This window comes from Dasypus novemcinctus, chromosome X (assembly GCF_030445035.2).
Source record: "Dasypus novemcinctus isolate mDasNov1 chromosome X, mDasNov1.1.hap2, whole genome shotgun sequence".
NCBI classification, from domain to species: Eukaryota; Metazoa; Chordata; class Mammalia; order Cingulata; family Dasypodidae; genus Dasypus; species Dasypus novemcinctus.
This window is the reverse complement of record NC_080704.1, coordinates 27,524,952-27,545,454: the sequence shown is the minus strand read 5'-3', so window position 1 is coordinate 27,545,454 and position 20,503 is coordinate 27,524,952. Positions and strand designations below refer to the sequence as shown.

The 20,503-nt window shown below is 37.7% G+C and overlaps 1 protein-coding gene across 6 annotated transcripts in view; it reads right to left on the bottom strand.

Moving 5' to 3' along the window:
* Positions 1 to 20,503, bottom strand: part of ZFX (zinc finger protein X-linked) — a 74,080-nt gene that overhangs the window by 29,335 nt on the left and 24,242 nt on the right. For all 6 annotated transcript variants that reach the window (XM_058291810.2, XM_058291812.2, XM_004463758.4 and 3 more), the window contains exon 2: positions 563 to 651. In XM_058291810.2, coding sequence (XP_058147793.1) covers positions 563 to 623 — 61 coding nt within the window. In that variant the 5' untranslated portion in view covers positions 624 to 651. The remainder of the gene's footprint in view (positions 1 to 562; positions 652 to 20,503) is intronic.

Sequence of the window (20,503 nt, the reverse complement as noted above, 5' to 3'; positions counted from 1 at the left end):
CCTTTTGAGAACTTGTGAGAGACGGGGTTGTAAAAGGTCAGGGTCAAAATGTGGAGGACCTTGAGTTTATACTTTATCTGCTGGGCAATGGAGAACACAGAAATGACATGATCCACGAGTTATTTTAGGATGAGTACTCAGATTGATGAGTTAGATCAAGAAAGAGATTAAGGTTAAGGAAAACAGTTTAAAAGTTACTGCAGACTAAGAAAGAGATGATACAGCTTGTCTATGTGGTAGGAAGTCGAATGAAGAGAAGATGTAAAGAACAATTTCAAAGGAAGAACTAATAGGACTTAGTGGTATAACCGGGGAAGATAGAATAATTGAAGATAACACTAAGGTTTTGATATTGCTGTTACTGACAAGATGAGAGCTGGTTGTGAGGGAGTCAAACATTTGAGGAGGGGAATAGTAATATGCTCACTTTAACATTCATGTATTTTGATAGGATAATAAGAAACTTAAGTGTGAATATCAACGTGAGAGTCTAACAATTTGTCCTCTTGATAATGACTCCAAATTTGGTAGCTGGCAAGTGGAACAACCCAAGTAGCTATACCTGTTGCATCAAAAAATGAGTTTGGCTCTTGTGGTTGCAATTCAAGTCCATCTTCATCCATGGCCTTTAATTCACATCAGTCACAGCTCCTAAATCAGGGAATACAGTAAACCAAATATTAACGTTTTACATCATGTATTTAAAATGTCTCGATATTTACATTTCTGAAACACTCAAATTATGTGACTGATGAACATTTATAAAAACGTTATCTATCCGTGGGACAAAATAGTTGCAACATATATTTGATAAGGGTTTACTACCCAGAATATATAAAGAACTCCTACAACTCAACAACAAAAATTTAACCCAATTAACAAATGGGCAAAGGACTTAAATGACACCTTTCCGAAGATGATTTATACAAATGGCCAATAAGCACATGAAAAAAATGCTAAACATCATCAGGCATTAGGGAAATGCAAATCAAAACCACAATGAGATACCCCCTCATACCTGTTAGAAAGGCTATTATTTAAAAAACGGAAAATAAATGTTGAAGAGAATGTAGAGAAAGCGGAACTTTTGTGTACTGCTGGTGGGAATATACAATGGTACAGCCACTGTGGAAAAGTTTGGCGGTTTCTCAGAAAGTTAAACACAGAACTACCCTATGACCCAGCAATTCCACTTCTAGGCGTATACCCCAAAGAATGAAAAACAGGGACTTAAATAGAAATGTGTACACTAATATTTATCCACAATGACTAAAAGGTAGAAACAACCCAAGTATCCACCAAAAGATGAATGGATAAGCAAAATGTGGTATATCCACACACTAGAATATTATTCCGCCATAAAAATCAAATAATGTTCATCACTGATGAACCTTGAAAACATTATGCTAAGTGAAATAAGTCAGAGAGAAAAGGACAAATATTGTATGATTCTACTCATATGAAATGTCCAGAATAGGCAAATTCATAGAGACAAAGAATAGATTAGAGGTTACCAGGGACTAGGGGTAGGGGTGGAGGGGAGTTAGTGCTTAATGGATAGGGAGTTTCTGGTTTGGGTGACTAAAAATTTTAGTAATGGATGGTGGTGATGGTAGCACAATATTGTAAATTGCTAGCACTCTTTTGTCTCCTCTCAGGCAATATACCCCCACAGCCCACAAGTCTAACTGGTTTTTTTAAGGTTCAACATAAACATACTCGGTATCTTATTTATTGGGGGAAATTTCTGCAAGATTTTCATATTACTTCTCTAAACTTAATGTAGTCTGCTCTCTTCCAACCAACACATTAAACAATAGTAAAATTCAAAGTGCACAATTGTAGTACACACCCCTTGGGAGTTTCTGCCTAACTCACATGACCTCTCTTACCTGACTGACCCATCTGATCTAGAGGAGTAAACTCCCACAGCGTATTTATACTCTCCTGGCTATGATGATTGGCACTAACAAACGGTAAAAGTTCATCTTTGAGTATGATAAAATCAGTGAGAATCTAAAACCATGAGCAAGAGTGAGTCTGGCTCTTTCTGTTTCTCTCTCTCTCCTGGTGACCTCTCAAAACTATAACATAGGAACATGGAAGCCAAGGAGGCCCAATACCACGGTGACTTAGCCTGGTGGGAGAAAGTTTACAAATGAAAAATAAAAAGAATCCAGTGAACATTGTTAAGAAACAGATTAGAGAGAGCAGGAAGGGGAGGTTTACCAATACCTTTTAAACTCCTGTTTCTAGACCTTTCTGAGCTTCAGCTACAATCTTGCCTTGAGTTTTAAAAGACACCCCAATGACCTTAATTCTCCCTTTTCTATTTACGCAGAAAACTTGCAATGAAAAGAACCTTGACCAATAAAATAATAGATATACTTCCTTAATACTATTTCAAAAGAGCAGACATCAGTAGTTTACTTATGCTACAAGTACTGCATAAATCTCCTAAATGGTTTCCCTATCTCTTCTTTATCACTTGCTTTTAAATACGTCTTTCTTTTATCTTTATCATTATGTGTTTTGTTTTGTGTATGTGTGTTTTTCGGGTTTTTTTTTTTTGCTGATAAGTACTGCATGCTTATTAAAATTTCTATGAACAGCAGTCTTTTTTCTAAAACGTAATTAATGTGATGTCATTCCTCTGTTCAAAACTGTTAATGGCTCCCTGCTGCCTCCAAATCAAGTTCAAACTCCATGATCTGCAATCTTCTAAGATCTGGCCTCAAAATACCTTTCCATCATCATCCCCCGTAACTCTCCTTCAAGCACACCACAACCAACACGCATACACCACATACAGACTCTTCAGTCAAACAAAAACACCTAATGTACCCTGAGACCACAAGTCTATATTGAGCGCAGGCTTCCTTCTGCCAGAAATATCTTTCCCCTGTCATATACGGTTTATCTCCCCCCCAAATCCCTTAGACGACAAAAAAGAGAAAAAGCTGGCAACAGTCTTTCCCTTGTCCTTCTCTTATTGTACCCATTCGCCAAATATTATGGATACTTATCCATGTTTTATTTTCAGATTCTAAATTTTATATATATGGGTCTTAAAGAAATATCCATGAGAAAGCGAATTAACATCTATAAAATTAAACAAGTAGATTTTCAACATGTCAACTCTGAGACCTATTCTACTGATGTTCAAGAAACAGTATATGTTTCTTTACTGAAACTGCTTCAAGTGTCCCCCGCATAGGGGAGCCCCACGCGCAAGGAGTGCGTCCCGTAAGGAGAGCCACCCAGCACGAAAGAAAGTGCAGCCTGCCCAGGAACAGCACCGCACACACGGAGAGCTGACACAACAAGATGACGCAACAAAAAGAAACACAGATTCCCATGCCGCTGACAACAGAAGCGGACAAAGAAGAAAACGTAGCAAACAGACACACAGAACAGACAACTGGGGAGGGAGAGAAATAAATAAATCTTTTATAAATAAATAAATAAATAAATAAAAGGAACTCTTAAGATGGCTAACATATTGAACACACACAAAAAAACTTCAACCTTAAAAATGGAAAGTGTTCATTTTCTGAAAAAGTTCTCACTGCCCTCTCCCCACCAAAATCAGTTCTGGCTAGGTAATTATTTTTCCCCCTTTAAAAATGTAATTATAAGATAATAAATGTAAATTAATCTTCTAAGCAAAGCGAAATAACACTACACGAAATTAAGTCAATTAAGAAGGCAATAAATGTGATTTAAGATATTTAAGGGCTCCTCTAATATCCTAACATAAACCCAGTCCTAATCAGCTTTAAAAATTCTCAACCTGCAGAATAACTTTTCTTTTCTTGGCATTCTCCCTCTTTGACTTTTCTCTGACTTTTCTATTAGAGTTTGACAGATAATTAAGTCCCTCAATTTTGAAATTCTTTCCTTCCTCAGTTTCTTTGAGATCCTAATTCTCTTCCCACTTTCCTCACTAAGGCTACTCTGCCTCCCCTGGCACCTCGCCAATGGGTGTATACTCAGTCCTCTCCTCTGCCTACAGTTTCAGCTACATTTACACAAAGATGATTTCCAAAATTCACATACTCAAGGTAAGACTAAAACCAGAATGTCTGCTGAATATTTTCGCCTGGATAAAACACCGCTTTCTCCTGACATGATCACTATAACCTCCACCTTTTCCCCTGCTTATATTCAGTCAGGTTGCCAGTTTTTGTTAATTCCTTTTCCACAACTTCTCAGGTCTCTTTCTTTTTATTCCCACTGTCACCATTCACTCTTAGGTTCATATTTCTTGATCCCTGGGGGGTGAAAATAGCCCCTAAACTGGCCTTGCTCCTGTCTCCCACTCCCACAACAGATCACTAGGAACCTCATTACACGTAAGAGTTGGTGCCAAGTACTCAAGCATTCCTGCAGTCTGCAGGCAGATTAATCCTCTTAAAGCACTGCCTTAAATCATGGCATACACTCCCCCTCTGAAAACTTTCACAGTTCCTCAATATTCAGGGTGCTCTAAATATTAACCCATTATTAACCCACTAACAGACTTATTTTCTGTTAGTCCCACTATTTCACATCATATGCATCTCATAACACATACTCTGGTTTACACAGAGGCTGCTCATTCACCTTATTTTGACATAAGTAAGCAATAATTGTTCAATAAATTCTTCTGACTGGTTATCGTCTCTTTTTCATAATAAAAACTCAAATAGTGTGAGAGCAGAACCAGGCACAAAGTAAGGGCTCAATAAATGTTAGCAGTTAGTAAAAATTAAAAAAAATAATAAACATTTAAAAAAACAGAAATAGGTGGGAAAAAAACAACATTTTTTTTACTTCTGAATCAGAGATAACTATACCTCATCTTGGTAACCTCTGGGATTTGAAATGCTAATTCCCTCCAACAATCAGAATGAAACCAATATCTTAGAAGGGAATCTGCTCAGAAGAGCTCTTAGGATCTTGATACGGGTGGAAAAACATGCACTGATTATTTAATTCAAATTGTTCATGTCTTTGCAGCAGAAACCAAGCCCAGAGACTGGTTGAATCTGAAGACAAATAAGCAGAATTGTTCAGAGAACCAGGAGTCTAGTAATTTGAGTGACTAATACTAACATTTAGTCTGTCGAATGGCTCGCAAAATACTTTCAGGGCCCCAATATCGCCTCAAACTCAGCAAAATATTCCCTTCCCAGTTGCAAGAGCCATGATTCTGAAAATGCCTGAAGAAAAATTCAAAGTTGAAAAACCTACAGGGCTGGGAGAAACCCAGGAAATTTACACAGCTTTCTTCCATTCTTTAAAATACAGTAAATTTATTTCATTTTCCTACTAATTGAATTTGGCAATATATTAGGCTTCATATTTTAAGAAGTTTTGGACCACAGAGAGGTTCAACTATGGCAGGGGAGAAACACTGGTGTGGGGTGTTATTGATGGGGGGCACATGTTTGGGAGCAAGTTCTCCAGGGCATGTATATAGGGTGTATAAAAATGTTCGGATATTCGTTGGGTATTTTCATAGTAGTCACAGTTACAAACGACAACTGAAGGAGCACTGAGTTCGGGAGCTCTGTCACATTACCCAATAAAACAGCAACAATTCCCCAAGTGCAAGGGCAAAGACCAATAAAGATGGATGGTCCAATGATGAGCCCTTGATACTGATGACTATGCTTATAAGCCTGTGTCCCTGAAATTTCAACTAACCTAGAGCTGCAGGGTGCCTAAGAGTTACCTCCTGAGAGCCTCCATGCTCTCAAATGTGGCCACTCTCTACGCCAAACTCAGCATGTAAATGCATTACCTTCCCCCCAGGTGGGACATGACTCCCGGGGATGAGCCTCCCTGACACATAGGGATTACTACCAATCACTAACTGGTGATGCAACTAGAAAAAGACCTTGAATAAAAGGGGGAAATGGTAAAAGACAAATGAGTTTATATGGCTAAGAGGCTTCAAAAAAGAGCCGGGAGATAAATCAGAGGCGTCACGCTTACACATGCCTCAGCAGGATCCCAGAGACAGCCAAGGTAGATACAATCCCGGCAATAGTGCTCCTGAGGGCTATAGAGACACACAGGTTCTAATGTCATGGCAGAAGGCTCTGGAGTTTAGTGCCTTGTCAGTGGGCCCTGCTTTGGGATTTGTGTTCCTGAATGTGATGGAGTTGGACTCAGATGTGCCCTTTCTACACATGCCTCTTCTGTCACTTTTACTGAACCTGTGGTTGGCACTGGGGTTGGTGTGTACTCAGGAGACTTGAATCTCTGGTCTGGCCATGTGCCAGATGGGCCCCAGCCTCAGTAGAGTTGCAACTCCTACTCTCTGGTTTGTTGGACCTACCCAGGTCAGCTAACAGGAAGGTGAAGATGGTCAACCACCACACAGGGAACAGAGAGTGCCTACAACTGCAAGCAGGAGAGTCACATCTATCAACCATGTGGGATGTAAGCCCTCACTCGATATAGAGGTGGAGTGGACATCACCATCCCAGGGTTCACAGGATGGAGGAATAAAATATGGATTAGAGTGGACTTACTGGTATTCTACTGTAGAACTACTGTGACTAGTAATGGAAGAAGCTGTAGCATTGATGTGGAGAAAGTGGCCACGGTACACTGAGGCCAGGGAAAGGGAAGAAGAGATGTGATGGAGGGGCATTTTCAGGACTTGGAGTTGTCCTAAATGATACGGCAGGGACAGATGCTGGACATTGTATATCCTTCCATAACCCACTGAATGTGCTGGGGGAGAGTGTAAACTACAATGTAAACTATAATCCATGTGGTGCAGCAGTACTCCAAAATGTATTCACCAAATGCAAACAATGTACCACAATGATGAAAGAGGATGTTGATTGTGGGATGAGTGTGGGTGGGGGAATATATGGGAATCTCTTATATTTTTAATGTAATATTTTTTGTGATCTATATATCTTCAAAAAAATATAATTAAAAAAAGATTTCAAAGTGAAAAAAAAATACAGTAAATGTTTCTGTTTTATATCTCTTGATGCCTAGACATCATTCATGTTCTCCCTCATGGGCAACTTTTCAACAGGGTGCTTTATGTTCACTTTGCTCTCTGCAGCTAATATGCATACAAAAATCATTTTTCTGCTTTTGGTCCCCCAGATATTCAATGCCTTTTAATTTTATAACTTTTGACTCTAGTTCCTTTCCCTAAGTCATGCTCAGAGAACCAAATTTTATTGTACATGGTAGGTGGAATTGCTCAAGCTGCAGAAAAGGCAAACAGAAGTATATCAGATTTATAACAGATTTTTTTATTAGGGAAAATCATAACTGGTAAAAAGTTATGTTTTTTAAAGCCAAATTAATATCTTCCCTCTAAGCTACATTTTTTCCCCTAATATTTCTCTCTGTTGTTCAGAGTCAACCATCATTTCTCCAGACAGCTAGTTTTCAAATCCTGGGTCCTATTTCGCTTCTCTTTACACTTCAGCCCTCAAATTAAATTGGACTCAGTCGCTCTTAAATTCATCACTTCTTTTTTATTATCACTACTACCATTCTAATAAACTCTCATCAACTCATATCAAGACCCAGAGGATCTTTCAATAGAAATTCTTGAGCCTTTCTTGACCTCAGGGAAATTTTCTTCTATTGTTTCTATACTTTCTTCCATTTTCTCTGTTCATTCTTATTAAAATTTCTATTATAGGATATAATAACTCCTAGGTCTAGCCTCCGTATCACTTTAACTTTTCTTCCATATTTGGCTTTCAACTACATTCTCAGAGAATCCCTGAACTTTCTTCTAAGTCAATGATTTGATCTTCAACCCATGTACTGAATTTTAATTTAAATATTTCAAATCCAAAACAAAACACTTCTTTTTCACAGCAATCTTTTCTATTTTCTTTCTTTCCTTTTTGGGGGGTGGCTACACAATCCTCTCAAGTATCTCTGTGGAATTAAGTTTATTCTGTACCCTCTGATGTTTAATTATCCAGTTGGTTGAACTTAGTGCCTCTCTTTCACAGTTTTCCCTCAAAACATGGTTCTTCTTGCTTGTCTGTTCAAATTTGTAAATGAGGGTCTAGACTAGAGTAACATTTTGATAGCTGGGGTATCTCAATAAGGAAGCCCAAGTGAAAATCCCTGTTTGTCTAGCAGTGAGCTTAAGTTGTGACCATAGGAACCCTATCTAGAATGAGTCCATGGGAGAAGGAAGACATATAACCAGAACAGCTTTCCTTTAACAGTCAACTAGTATTCTGCCTTCCAGGTGCTGGAAGTTCAATATACTCCAGAATAGCTGCAAGCTACCTCAAGTAAAGCACTGTCTCTACCTTTCTTGCCATGGCACCCACTTTGGAATTTCCCAAGTCCAAATTTGCAATTCAGAGAACTGAATATTTGGCATTCTCCTGGTAAGAAAACCACTACAGAAAACTATTATGAAAGGTAAATGGCTTAGCTTGGCATAACTCTAACTACCTAAATATAACAACAGTTTACTCTTTCTCCCAGGACTTCCTTGATTCAAACATTGAGGATGTTTCAGAATGTCAATTTTTGGATGGTCCTTCCCTACTTTCTGAATCACACATTCACAAAGCTCTCTTGAATTTTGCCATTAACTGATTCACATTTGCTTTATTCAACCAGAAGTTCGTCGTATTCTGGTTTACAAGTGGCACACCTCCCAGGTTTCCCCATTTCTCTGGATTTATTTTTATAATTCGTCTTCAATATTATTTTGAGAGGAAAGAAAAGTAAATACATGTATTCTCTAAGTTATGTTGAATCTGAAGTCATTATGAATTTTTATGTGCCAAATAAAACAGCATGGAAATACATAAAAACAAAATAAAAGCCAAAAACCAATTATGAGATGATGAAAAACCTAAAAAATCAATAGTGGGAGGTTACAACAACTTTATCAACACCTGAAAGATCAAGTGCTCAAAAAAACAAGGAAAGAGAAGATGTGAATAATTAATAAAATTACCCTACTAGCTTTAATTCAAACTCTATTCCCTAAGAAAAGAATATTTTATATTCAAACCACCTTGCCGACCCCCCTGTCAAGAAAAGGAAAAGAATATGCCTGCTGTTGTAAATGTGAGAGTCCTGTCCTTCCTTGCCCTATTCCACTTGGAACTGTTGTTTGTTTTACTCCAAAATGGTAAAGCTAAGTTTTTGGTATAGTTTTCCTATAAAACCATTTTGAACCAACCAGTAACTTCATGGTTATGTTTGTGTAAAATCTTAAAAGTTAGAACTTTCACAATCTATTTATAAGTCCTAAAATGGCAAGCCTTCTTAAAGCTTTATTTTTCAAAGGCCCCTCTTCAAGTTCAGATCAAGACTTAGCAAAATATCCTCTGAACCAAACTGCACTGCTGTCCTATGAACACTAAGTACTAAACTACTTTAAAGGCCTTTGTCTTTAAGACTGTAGCTTGATGTTAGGAAATGCATATGCTTTCTAACTAGCTTTAAGGTATGCAAATCAAACCTATTTAAAGAAGTATTACCATTTAAAGCATTCAACAATTTATCAACACATTTTTGTTACAGACCATCCTACTGTATGTCATAACAGAATGAGTATAATACAACTCAACTCTCTGAATCAATCTTTTTTATTTCATAGTGATTTTTTAAAAGCATAGTTTATTAGCATTTGCTGAGATTTTGGACAAAAATCCTATTGCTGTGTTTCTTCTGAAGAAGTGCTCTGCCCTTCGCTACATGTGTACTGGAGTGGAATGTGTAAATGACTGGATGTGATTCAAAGAGTGAAGATAGCATTTTGGTATAATATGAAAGAGATGAATTTATACTACACTGCACATAGAATAAACTGAGTTTTTAAAATTTTAAGGGTAAAAAATTTTTTGAAGGTTAGTTTCTGTCAAATGCAGTATATGGTAAAGAAAGATGATATCAGAAACTGTTTTCTTAAGCTTTTATTTTTTCTTACACCTCCCATCTTCCTCAAAACTAAGCATTTCATTCATCTCTGAACTGCAAAAACCCACAGTGGCTAACTTAATAAAGGCTTTTCTTATGGAACCCCCCTTTTTTTTTTTTTAAAAAAAGGTTTATTTTTTCTCCCCTCCCCCACCCCCCACCCAGCTTGTCTGTTCTCTGTGTCTATTTCTCTGTGTCGTCTTCTTTGTCCACTTCTGTTGTTGTCAGCGGCACGGGAATCTGTGTTTCTTTTTGTTGTGTCATCTTGTGTCAGCTCTCCGTGTGGGCGGCGCCATTCTTAGGAAGGCTGTACTTTCTTTCTTTCGTGCTGGGCGGCTTTCCTTATGGGGTGCACTACTTGCGCGTGGGGCTCCCCTATGTGGGGACACCCCTGCATAGCACAGCACTCCTTGTGCGTATCAGCACTGCACATGAGCCAGCTCCACAAGGATCAAGGAGGTCCGGATTTGAACCGCGGACCTCCCATGTGGTAGCAGACGCCCTGACCACTGGGCCAAGTCCGCTTCCCAGGAACCCCTTCTTAATAAGCAATACATCTTGTATTCCAAAACTCTTCCCAGTAATGCACTAGAATTTTGGATATTTTATAGATTAGGAAACGTGCTTTCCTGTTTTCATGTTACTTGAAATTTAATAAGTATTTTCCTTAGTTTGCTAGTAACTAGCTATAAAATTCATGTGTTGCAGGGAAGCGGATATGGCTCAATCTAATGGGCTCCCGTCTACCATATGGGAGGCCCTGGATTCACATCCCAGGGCCTCCTTGGGAAGGCAAGCTGGCCCGTTCCTGTGGAGAGCTGGCGCAGCAAGATGATGCAACAAGGGGAGATAAGCAGACACAGAAGAACGTACAGTGAATGGACATAGAGAGCAGACAGCAAGCAAGCAAGAGCAGACAGCAAGCAAGCAAGGGGGGGGGGGGTATAAAAAAATAAATCTTAAAAAATTTCATGTGTTGCAGCTTTACAGTTTTTAAATATTTTAGATATTCTTAAACAATGAGCCTTGTTAACATCATCTTGCCAGATTACCCACAATAATTTTACTAATACCGACACCTACATGAACACATGCTTCTTATTATTGCTTTTCCTAAATACAATAACTTTGGGTCTATGAGGTTTTGTCAACTCACTGCAGGTGCTAACACTGTTCTCTGTACGTATGTTGTCAGACCTTTCAGCAACTGGAACAAAATTTTATAAATTGACAGTTGGAGAACACTGATCTTTTATTAATGCAATTAGCAGTATGTTTCCCATGTAAAAATTAATTCTTGAATCATTATTAAAAAAAAAAAAAAGGGTAAAGCAGAGGCTGGCTTGCAATGCATCTGTTTCTCAAAAGACCAACAATGAGGGAAACGGACTTTGGCCCAGTGGTTAGGGCGTCCGTCTACCATATGGGAGGTCCGCGGTTCAAACCCCGGGCCTCCTTGACCCGTGTGGAGCTGGCCATGTGCAGGGCTGATGCGCGCAAGGAGTGCCGTGCCACGCAAGGGTGTCCCCCGCGTGAGAGCCCCACGCGCAAGGAGTGCGCCCCGTAAGGAGAGCCGCCCAGCGTGAAAAGAAAGAGCAGCCTGCCCAGGAATGGCGCCGCCCACACTTCCCGTGCCGCTGACAACAACAGAAGCGGACAAAGAAACAAGACGCAGCAAATAGACACCAAGAACAGACAACCAGGGGAGGGGGGGGAAATTAAATAAAATAATAAATCTTTAAAAAAAAAAAAAAAAGACCAACAATGGGCATACTCCAGGTTGAGTATAAGCAAGCATTTATTTAGCATTCTCTGGAGCAAAGCTAGGGAGCCAGAAAATTTAAAACAATAAACAAAAAACAAACCAATATTGTGAATGTAATTAATATCACTGACTTATACACATGAAAGTAGTTAAAATGGGAAGCTGCATGTTGTGTTACCACAATAATTTTTTTTTCTAAAAATACCACTAGATAATAATTTTAAAGGGGCAAGGAGAAACTGGGGGAAAGCACAAATATACATATTTGAAATAAGAAAAAAAAAGATATAGAAAAAACTTATAAAACTTTTAAGAAAACACTGTCTATAATTCTATGCTAGCACACTGGGGAAAACTGTAAATCACCAATACTAATCCAAAAAGATACAGAAATCCCAAACAACCACCATGAAGATAAAATAAGAAAGTTTTCTAATGCTACCCATACAAGAAGCTCTAGGTTTTGCTCAAAGCTACCTGACCTATGCCAACACACAGAGGAGAAAGGGTTCTGCAATTCCTTTTATACTTTACCATTTCAAACAAAGCTAAAAAAATAATTTAACCAAACCACAAAGTGGTTAATTTTGAATCCCAAGTAAGTATCTGCAAATGTGATCAATCACTCAAAAAAAAAAAAACAAAACATACAAACAGATCCTGACAAAGTATATTTATTCTAGAAATTAAGGATGGGGCCAAAATAATGCCCCAAATTAATAGGTCAAAAAAGGAAAATCCTAGGATAGTCTCAATAGGTGCTGAAAAATTGAAATTTAATGTCTAGTTTTGATTTAAAACAAATATTCAGTCAAATTGGAATGGAAAATCATTTTCTTTACACAGGTGAAAAACACAATAAAAAGGAATTAAGTAATGATATATGGCACAATATGGATGAACTTTGAAAACATTACAATAAGTGCACAAGAGCCAGACACAAAAGGCCACAAAATGTATGACTCCATTTATGAGAAATATCCAGAATAAGCAAATCCAGAACCAGAAAGTAGATTAATGGTTCTGAAGTTGCAGGAAGTGGAAATGGGCAGTGACTGTGAATGGGCACAGGGTTTCATTTCAGGGTGATGAAATGTTCTAAAATTAGATAGTAGTGATGGCAGCTCAACTCAACCTATGAAAAAACCACTGAATTGTACATTTTTAAAGGATGAATTCAGGGAGCAGGTATAGCTCAGTGGTTAAGTGCCTGCTTTCTATATATGAGGTCCTGGGTTCAATCCCAGTACCTCCTCAAAAAAAAGAAAAAAAAATAGGTGAATTCTACAACAGTTTTATTTCATTAAATCTTTTACTTTAAAAAACACAGGCCCTAATAAATAAATGAAAAAACATTCAGTGCTCATGGATTGCAGAATTTAATATCATTTAAGATGTCAATCCTACTCAAAAGTGATTCAGAAATTCAAGGGAATAGCTATCAAAATTCCAATAGCTCTTCTTGAAGAAATGGAAACGCTATCAAATTCATATGGAAGAGCAAGGGACCCAAAATACCCAAAAACACTTTCAGAAAGAAGAACAAAGTTGGAGAACTCACACTTCTGGATTTCAAAATTTATTACAGCTATAATTATCAAAACAATGTGGTACTATCACAAGGACATAGTACCAAAGAACAGGATTGAGAATTCAGAAATAAACTTACATATCTATGGCCAACTGATTTTTGTCAAGGCTACTCAATGGGGAAAAAATAGCTCTCCTCAACAAATAGTGCTGGGAAAACTGGATATACACATGCAAATGAATTAAAGTGGACTCCTACCTCACACCATATATAAGAATTAACTCGAAATGGATGGACAAGCTAAATATTAGAACAAAAACATGGAAAGTCTCAGAGGAAAACATAGAAAACAGCTGTCCCTAGTATTAGGTAACAGATTCTTAAATATGACACCAAAAGATAGTATAGATAAGTTGGACTTCAAACATATAAACTTTTGTTCATCAAAGGACATTATCAAGAAAGTAAAAAGGCAACCTATAGAATAAAAGAAAATATTTGCAAACTTTATCCAAAAAGGGTTTAATATCAGAATATATAAGGAACTTCTACAACTCAATAATAACAAGACAGACAACCCTGAGAGATGTCATCAATATGGCAATGTAAGACATCCCATGGAAAAGTCTCTCCCCAGAATCAACTAATAAAAGAACAAAGGCCACTTGCTTGGATACCTCAAGTACAACAGGGACTGCAGAAGGATTCCACAAATGCTAAATCAAAGAAAAAGAAACACCAAAATCAGGAAGGATATTTACACCCCAGACCTGCCAGTCCGGACCCCCCACCATCACTCAGTACTGTTTACAGCATCTCTGTGACTTGCACAGAGGCAGCTCAGATACAGACCATACAAAGAGCCACTCACAACAGCGACTAAGAACCCCACGAATAGCCAAGCGCAGGAACCCAAGTCCAAAGACCCAGGGTGGAACACAGGCAGCTAAGGAGTGCCACAAACAAAAGGGGCCCCAGGGGAAAAAAAAGAAACCATGACAGAACTGTTGGCAAGAGGTGCACACAATCATTCCAGTCTTTGTTTGCTGGACCACCTAAATGCAAAATGGACCTTTATGGATTGATCCCATCTGCCACTCCAGAGTGGAATACCCTAGCATGGAAGAAACCAGAGGCAGAAAAGCCACACACACACACAAAGCAGGAGTGGGGGGCTGAACTGCTATAAAAAAACAAGTGGACACTGAGTGAGGGGAAATTAAACATGTTTATCATAGGATCTGGGGAGAAAACTCTACACAAACACAAACAGAACAGATCAAGACTCCCAGAGAAGGAACAGTAGAACGGAAGCTTTCTCCTGGAGGTGAAAAAATTGCACACACAATGTCCAATCTCAAAAATTGTGAAAATTGTACCGCATATCCAAGACAAAAATCACATGCAGAGACTATGAGAAGATGTGAACAGATAAAAACGGGCCAAGAATAACTTGGACCAATTGTCAAAGAAGAGTCATAACACAAAACCAATCAATAACAAAACCCTAGGCAAGAAACTTACCTTGAAAGTTAACACTTCAAAATATTCACATGTCCAGACATAAGCAAAACTATTACAAGTCATACCAAGTAACAGAAAGGTATGACTCAGTCAAGGGAACAAATTAAAACTTCAGAAAAGACACACAATTTGGAACTAATCAAAGAAGTTCAAACAAATCTTCTAAATCAATTCAAGGACATGAAAAACATATGCATATAGAGCTAAAGGATATTAAGAAGACACTGTATGAACATGAAAAAGAATTTGAAAGTTTAAGAAAAAATATAACAGAAATTATGGGGATGAAAGGGACAATAATGGAGATTTTAAAAATGTACTAGAGGCATACACCAACAGATTTGAACGGGCAGAAGAAAGAATCAGTTAACTTTTACAAGACAGGACAATCAAAATCATACAGTAAGAAGAAAAGATAGAGAAAAGGACAGAAAAATTGAGCAGCATCTATGGGACTTGAATGACAGGATGACGCATGCCAACTTAAGTATCATGACTGTCTCAGAAAGAGAAAAGGGAAAGGGGCAGGAAAAATATTTGAGTACATAGTGGCCAACTTTCTCCCAAATCTTATTAAAGACATAAATATACATGTCCAAGAGGCACAAGGTACTCCAAACAGAATACACCCTAACAGATCTACACCGAAACACATACTAATCAGAATGTCAAATACCAAAGATAAAGAGACAATTCTGAAAGCAGCAAGAGAAAAGCAATTCATCACATACAAGGCTGCTCAATAAGTCTAAGTGCCAATTTCTCATCAGAAACCATGGAGGTGAGAAGGCAGTGGTAGGATATATTTAAGGTACTGAAAGAGAAAAACTGCCAGCCAGAAACTCTTCATCTGGCAAAACTGTTCTTCAAAATGAGGGAGAATTTAAATATTCATAAACAGGAACAGAGAGTTCATTGTCAACAAAAGACCTACACTACAAAAATTACTAAAGGTAGTTCTGCAGGTTGAAAGGAAAAGACAGAAGAGTGTGTCTTGGAGTAGTGTGAAGAAGTGAAGATCTTCAGTAATGGAAATTATGCAAACCCAGTATTACCATATCCTCAATATACTCTATTCTTTAATTCCTATGAGAGTCAGAATACACTTGATGCCCAGTTGAACAATGAAAAATCAGATTTCCTAAAAATGGACATGCAAAATATAAAGAGATAATGTGGGACAAAAACAGTATCAATCCTGCTTGCTAGGAGAACTGGATATCCATATGCAAAAGTATGAAGGAGGAACCACAATCTCACACTATATACAAACAAAACTAACTAAAAATGGATCAAAACCTAAATATAAGAACTAGGACTATAAAATTCCTAGAAGAAAACATAGGGAACATCTTCAGGATCTTATTATAGGCAATAGTCTCTTAAGACTTTACAACCAAAGCACAAAGAACAAAAGAAAAAAATAGATAAATGGGATCTCCTCAAAATTACTTTTGTGTATCAGATGACCTTATCATAAAAATGAAAAGACAACCTATACAATGGGAAAAATAATTGGAAACCACATATCTGATATACCCAAAATATATAAAGAAATCCTACAACTCAACAATAAAAAGACAGCCAACCCAATTTAAAAATGACCAAAACACTTGAATATACATTTCTCTGGAGAGGAAAAATAAATGACTAAAGGGCACAAGAAAAGATGCTCAACAGCACTAGCTCTTAGGAAATGAAAATGAAAATACAAGATACCAATTCACACCCACTAGAATGGCTATTTTTTTTTTTTAAAAAAAGAAAATTTTAAGTGTTGGAGAGGATATAGTGATATAGGAACACTCACTCATTGCTGGTGGGAATGTAAAATGGTGCAGCTGCTATGGAAGACAGAGTGGCAGTTCCTCAGAAACTAAAGAATTACCATACAACCCAACAATCCCACTACTAGGTATATACCCCAAAGCAGGGACTCAGTTACTTGCACACCGATGTTCACAGAAGCATTATTTACAACTGCCTAAAGATGGAAGTAACCTAAGTGTCCATGAACCAATATATGGAAAAGCAAAATGTCGTCTATACGTTCAGTGGAATATTACTAAATATTTACATTAAAAAGCATTAAAAAGGAATACGTTCTGGTTCATGCAACAAGATGGATGAGCCTTTAAGACATCATGTCAAAACTACTCTCCGGTTCATTGGACTCATCCAGGACAACTAACAAAAGGATGACAATGTACAACATCCATTCCAAAAAACAATGTCTGCAACTGCAAGCAGCACAGTTCCTCCATGGGATCTAGGCCCCCTCTCAATCGGAGACAGAGTGGGCATTACAATCCCGGAATCCTCAAGACTGAGGAATGAAGGGACATGGGGGAATGCAACTATGGACTGAAGTAGACTTACTGTTCTAGTTAATGTAAAGGCAGTGGCCCCAGAGGTTCTGAGGGGATGAAGAGGGAGGAGTAGGTGTAACATGGGGCTTTTCGGGAAATTGGAATTGTCTTGCATGACATTGCAATGATGGATACAGGCCATTAAAAATTTTATTAAACCTATAAAATTGTGTGGCGCAAACTGTAAACTACAGACCATGGTTGGTAGCAATGATTCAATATGTGTTCATCAATTGTGACAAATGTACCACACTGATGAAAGATGTTAATGGGGAAAAGTGTGGGAGCTTCTTTCAAAATAAAATTTTAAAAAGACATCATGTTGAGTGAAATAAACCAGATATGAAAGGACAAACATTGGATGATCTCAATTACATGAAATAACTAGAATAAACAAACTCAGAGAGTCAGAATCTAGAACAAAAGTTCCCAGGGACTGGGTTTAGGGTAGGGAATGGGGAGTCAATGCTTAAGTTGTACATAATTTCTACTGGGGTTGACTGTAAAGTTTTGGTAATGGATGATGGTGATGGTAGCATAATATTGTATATATAATTAACAGTACCGAATTATATATGTGAATTAAAGGGAAGATTTTAGGTCATAGATATGTTACTAGAATAAAATTAAAAGAAAAAGAAGAAAGCAGATTAGAAGTTGCCAGGGGCTGGGGAAGGGGGATGGGAAGTTTTTGTTAAAGGAGACAAAATTTCTGTTGAAAACATTTTGTAAGGGAAGATAGTGATGGTTGTACAAGATAGTGAATATAATTATTGCCACTGAATTGTACACATAAAAATGGTTAAAATGAGATATTTTGTATTTATATGCTACCACAATGAAAATTTTTAAAAAGTAAAAAAAAAAAAACCACAATTTAAAATATCAACAAAGGACTTGAATATTTTCCAGTGAAGATATACAAATGGCCTTATAATAAGCACATGAAAAGATACCTAACATCATTAGCCAATAGGCAAATGCAAATCAATACCTCCATGAGATGCAATCTCACACCCACTAGAATGGCTATTATTAAGAAGAAAAAAAACAAAACAAAATAAGTGCTGGTCAGGATGCAAAGAAATAGGAACCCTTGTACACTGTTCGTAGGAATGTAAAATGGTACAGTGGCAGTAGAAAACAGTAAAGCAATTCCTCAAAAAGGAAAGGACTACCACATGATCCAGCAATCCCACTTCTAGTCATATACCCCAAAGAATGGAAAACTGGGACTCAAATAGAGATGTGTACACTAATGTCCATAAAAGTATTATTCACAATAGCCAGAAAGTGGAAGCAACCCAAATGTCCATCACCAGATGAATGGACAAGCAAAACGTAGTAATATATACTGTGTAATATTATTTCCCCATAAAAAAGGAATGAAGTTCTGACACATGGTACAACAGGGATGAACCTTGAAGATATCATGTTGAATAAAATAAGTCATATACAAAAGAACAGAAATGGTATGATTCTTCTTAATATGAAATAACTAGAATATGCAAATTCACAGAGATAGAAAATAGAGTACAGGTTACTGGAGTGAGGGGAGAGGGACTGAGAAGATAATGCATAACAGGTATGGGTTTTTGTTTAGGATGATGGGAAAAAAAATTAATAGATGGTAGTGGTGGTGTTAGCACAACATTGTGAGTGTAACTAATGCTGCTGAATGCCATGCTTGGGAGTGGTTAAGATACGATATTTTATGTTGTATATATGTTACCATAACTTTTTAAAAAGAGACTAAAAATGACAATATAATACATGATCCTGGACTGGATTTAATAATAGAGGCAAAAATATCCAAAAGGATATTATTTGGACAACTGAAAAAACAAACAAACCGAAAACCTGGAACACAGAATGCTTTATATCAGTGTGAAATTTTCTGAAATTGTTAACTGTAGTGAATGTCATTACATATTATGAATAGTCTTGTTTTTAGGAAATATGGATGGAATTATTAAATGTTAAAAGAGCATGACAAATGCAACCTACAATACAATATTTAGAAAATAGATACTGATGGAAGGACAGACAGAGAACATATGTATGTAGCAAAATGCTAAAAGTTGGTAAATCTGGGTATCTGTATAGGCGATATATTCCAGTTCTCTGTATTATATTTTAATTACATTTGCAACCATCCTGTATATCTAAGATTATTTTGAAATAAAATATAAACAAAAAGCAAAAAACAGGCGGTGGACTTGGCCCAGTGGTTAGGGCGTCCGTCTACCACATGGGAGGTCTGCGGTTCAAACCCCGGGCCTCCATGACCCGTGTGGAGCTGGCCCACGCGCAGTGCTGATGCGCACAAGGAGGGCCCCTGCCCCACGCGCAAGGAGTGTGCCTTGTAAGGAGATCGGCCCAGCGTGAAAGAAAGTGCAGCCTGCCGAGGAATGGTGCCGCACACACGGAGAGCTGACACAACAAGATGACGCAACAAAAAGAAACACAGGTTCCCGTGCTGCTAACAACAACAGAAACGGACAAAGAAGATGCAGCAAATAGACACAGAGAGCAGACAACCGGGGTGGGGGTGGGGGGAAGGGAGAGACAAATAAATCTTAAAAAAAAAAAAAAGCAAAAAACAACCAACCACAATACATGTGATCATAAACTCAATATATTCTATTACAGTATGTATTTTTGGATAGGGGAATGATAGCAGTATCACTTTATAGCAAAAAGGTACATATTAAGAGAAGCTGTGACTCAGGTGATTGGGCTCCTGTCTACCATATGAGAGGTCCAAGGTTCGACCCCTGGGGTCTCATGGTGAAGGCAAGCTGGCCCCGGGAGAGAGCTGGCACAGCAAGATGACGCAACAAAAAGAAATAAGAGAGGAGAGACAGTAAGAGACACAGCAGACTAGAGAGCTGAGGTGATGCAATAGACTGAGCACCTCTCTCCCACTCTGTAAGGTCCCAGGATCAGTTTCCAGTGACACCTAAAAGAGAAGACAAGCAGATACAGAAGAATGAACAGCGAATGAACAGAGAGAGCAGACAACAGGAGGGTGGGGGTGAGGATGAATAAATAATCTTTTTTTTTAAAAGGTACATATTAAGCCAAAGGTCAATATGGTAAAACACTACAAGTATTCCCATAAGTCAGAATTAAGACAAAGATGCTTATTAACACTATCATTATTTAGCATTGTATGGGAAGGGAACTGCTAGGCAACGCAATTAGGTAAGATAATGAAATGCAAGATATTATTATTTGAAAAAAAAACATTTTATTTATATATGGCATATCTAGAAAATCCAAGAGAATAAACTGAAAAACTATTAGTATACATTCATAAATTGTGCTGGTACAAAATTAATATACTTAAGTCAAAAGCTTTCTTATATAGTATTTAAGAAT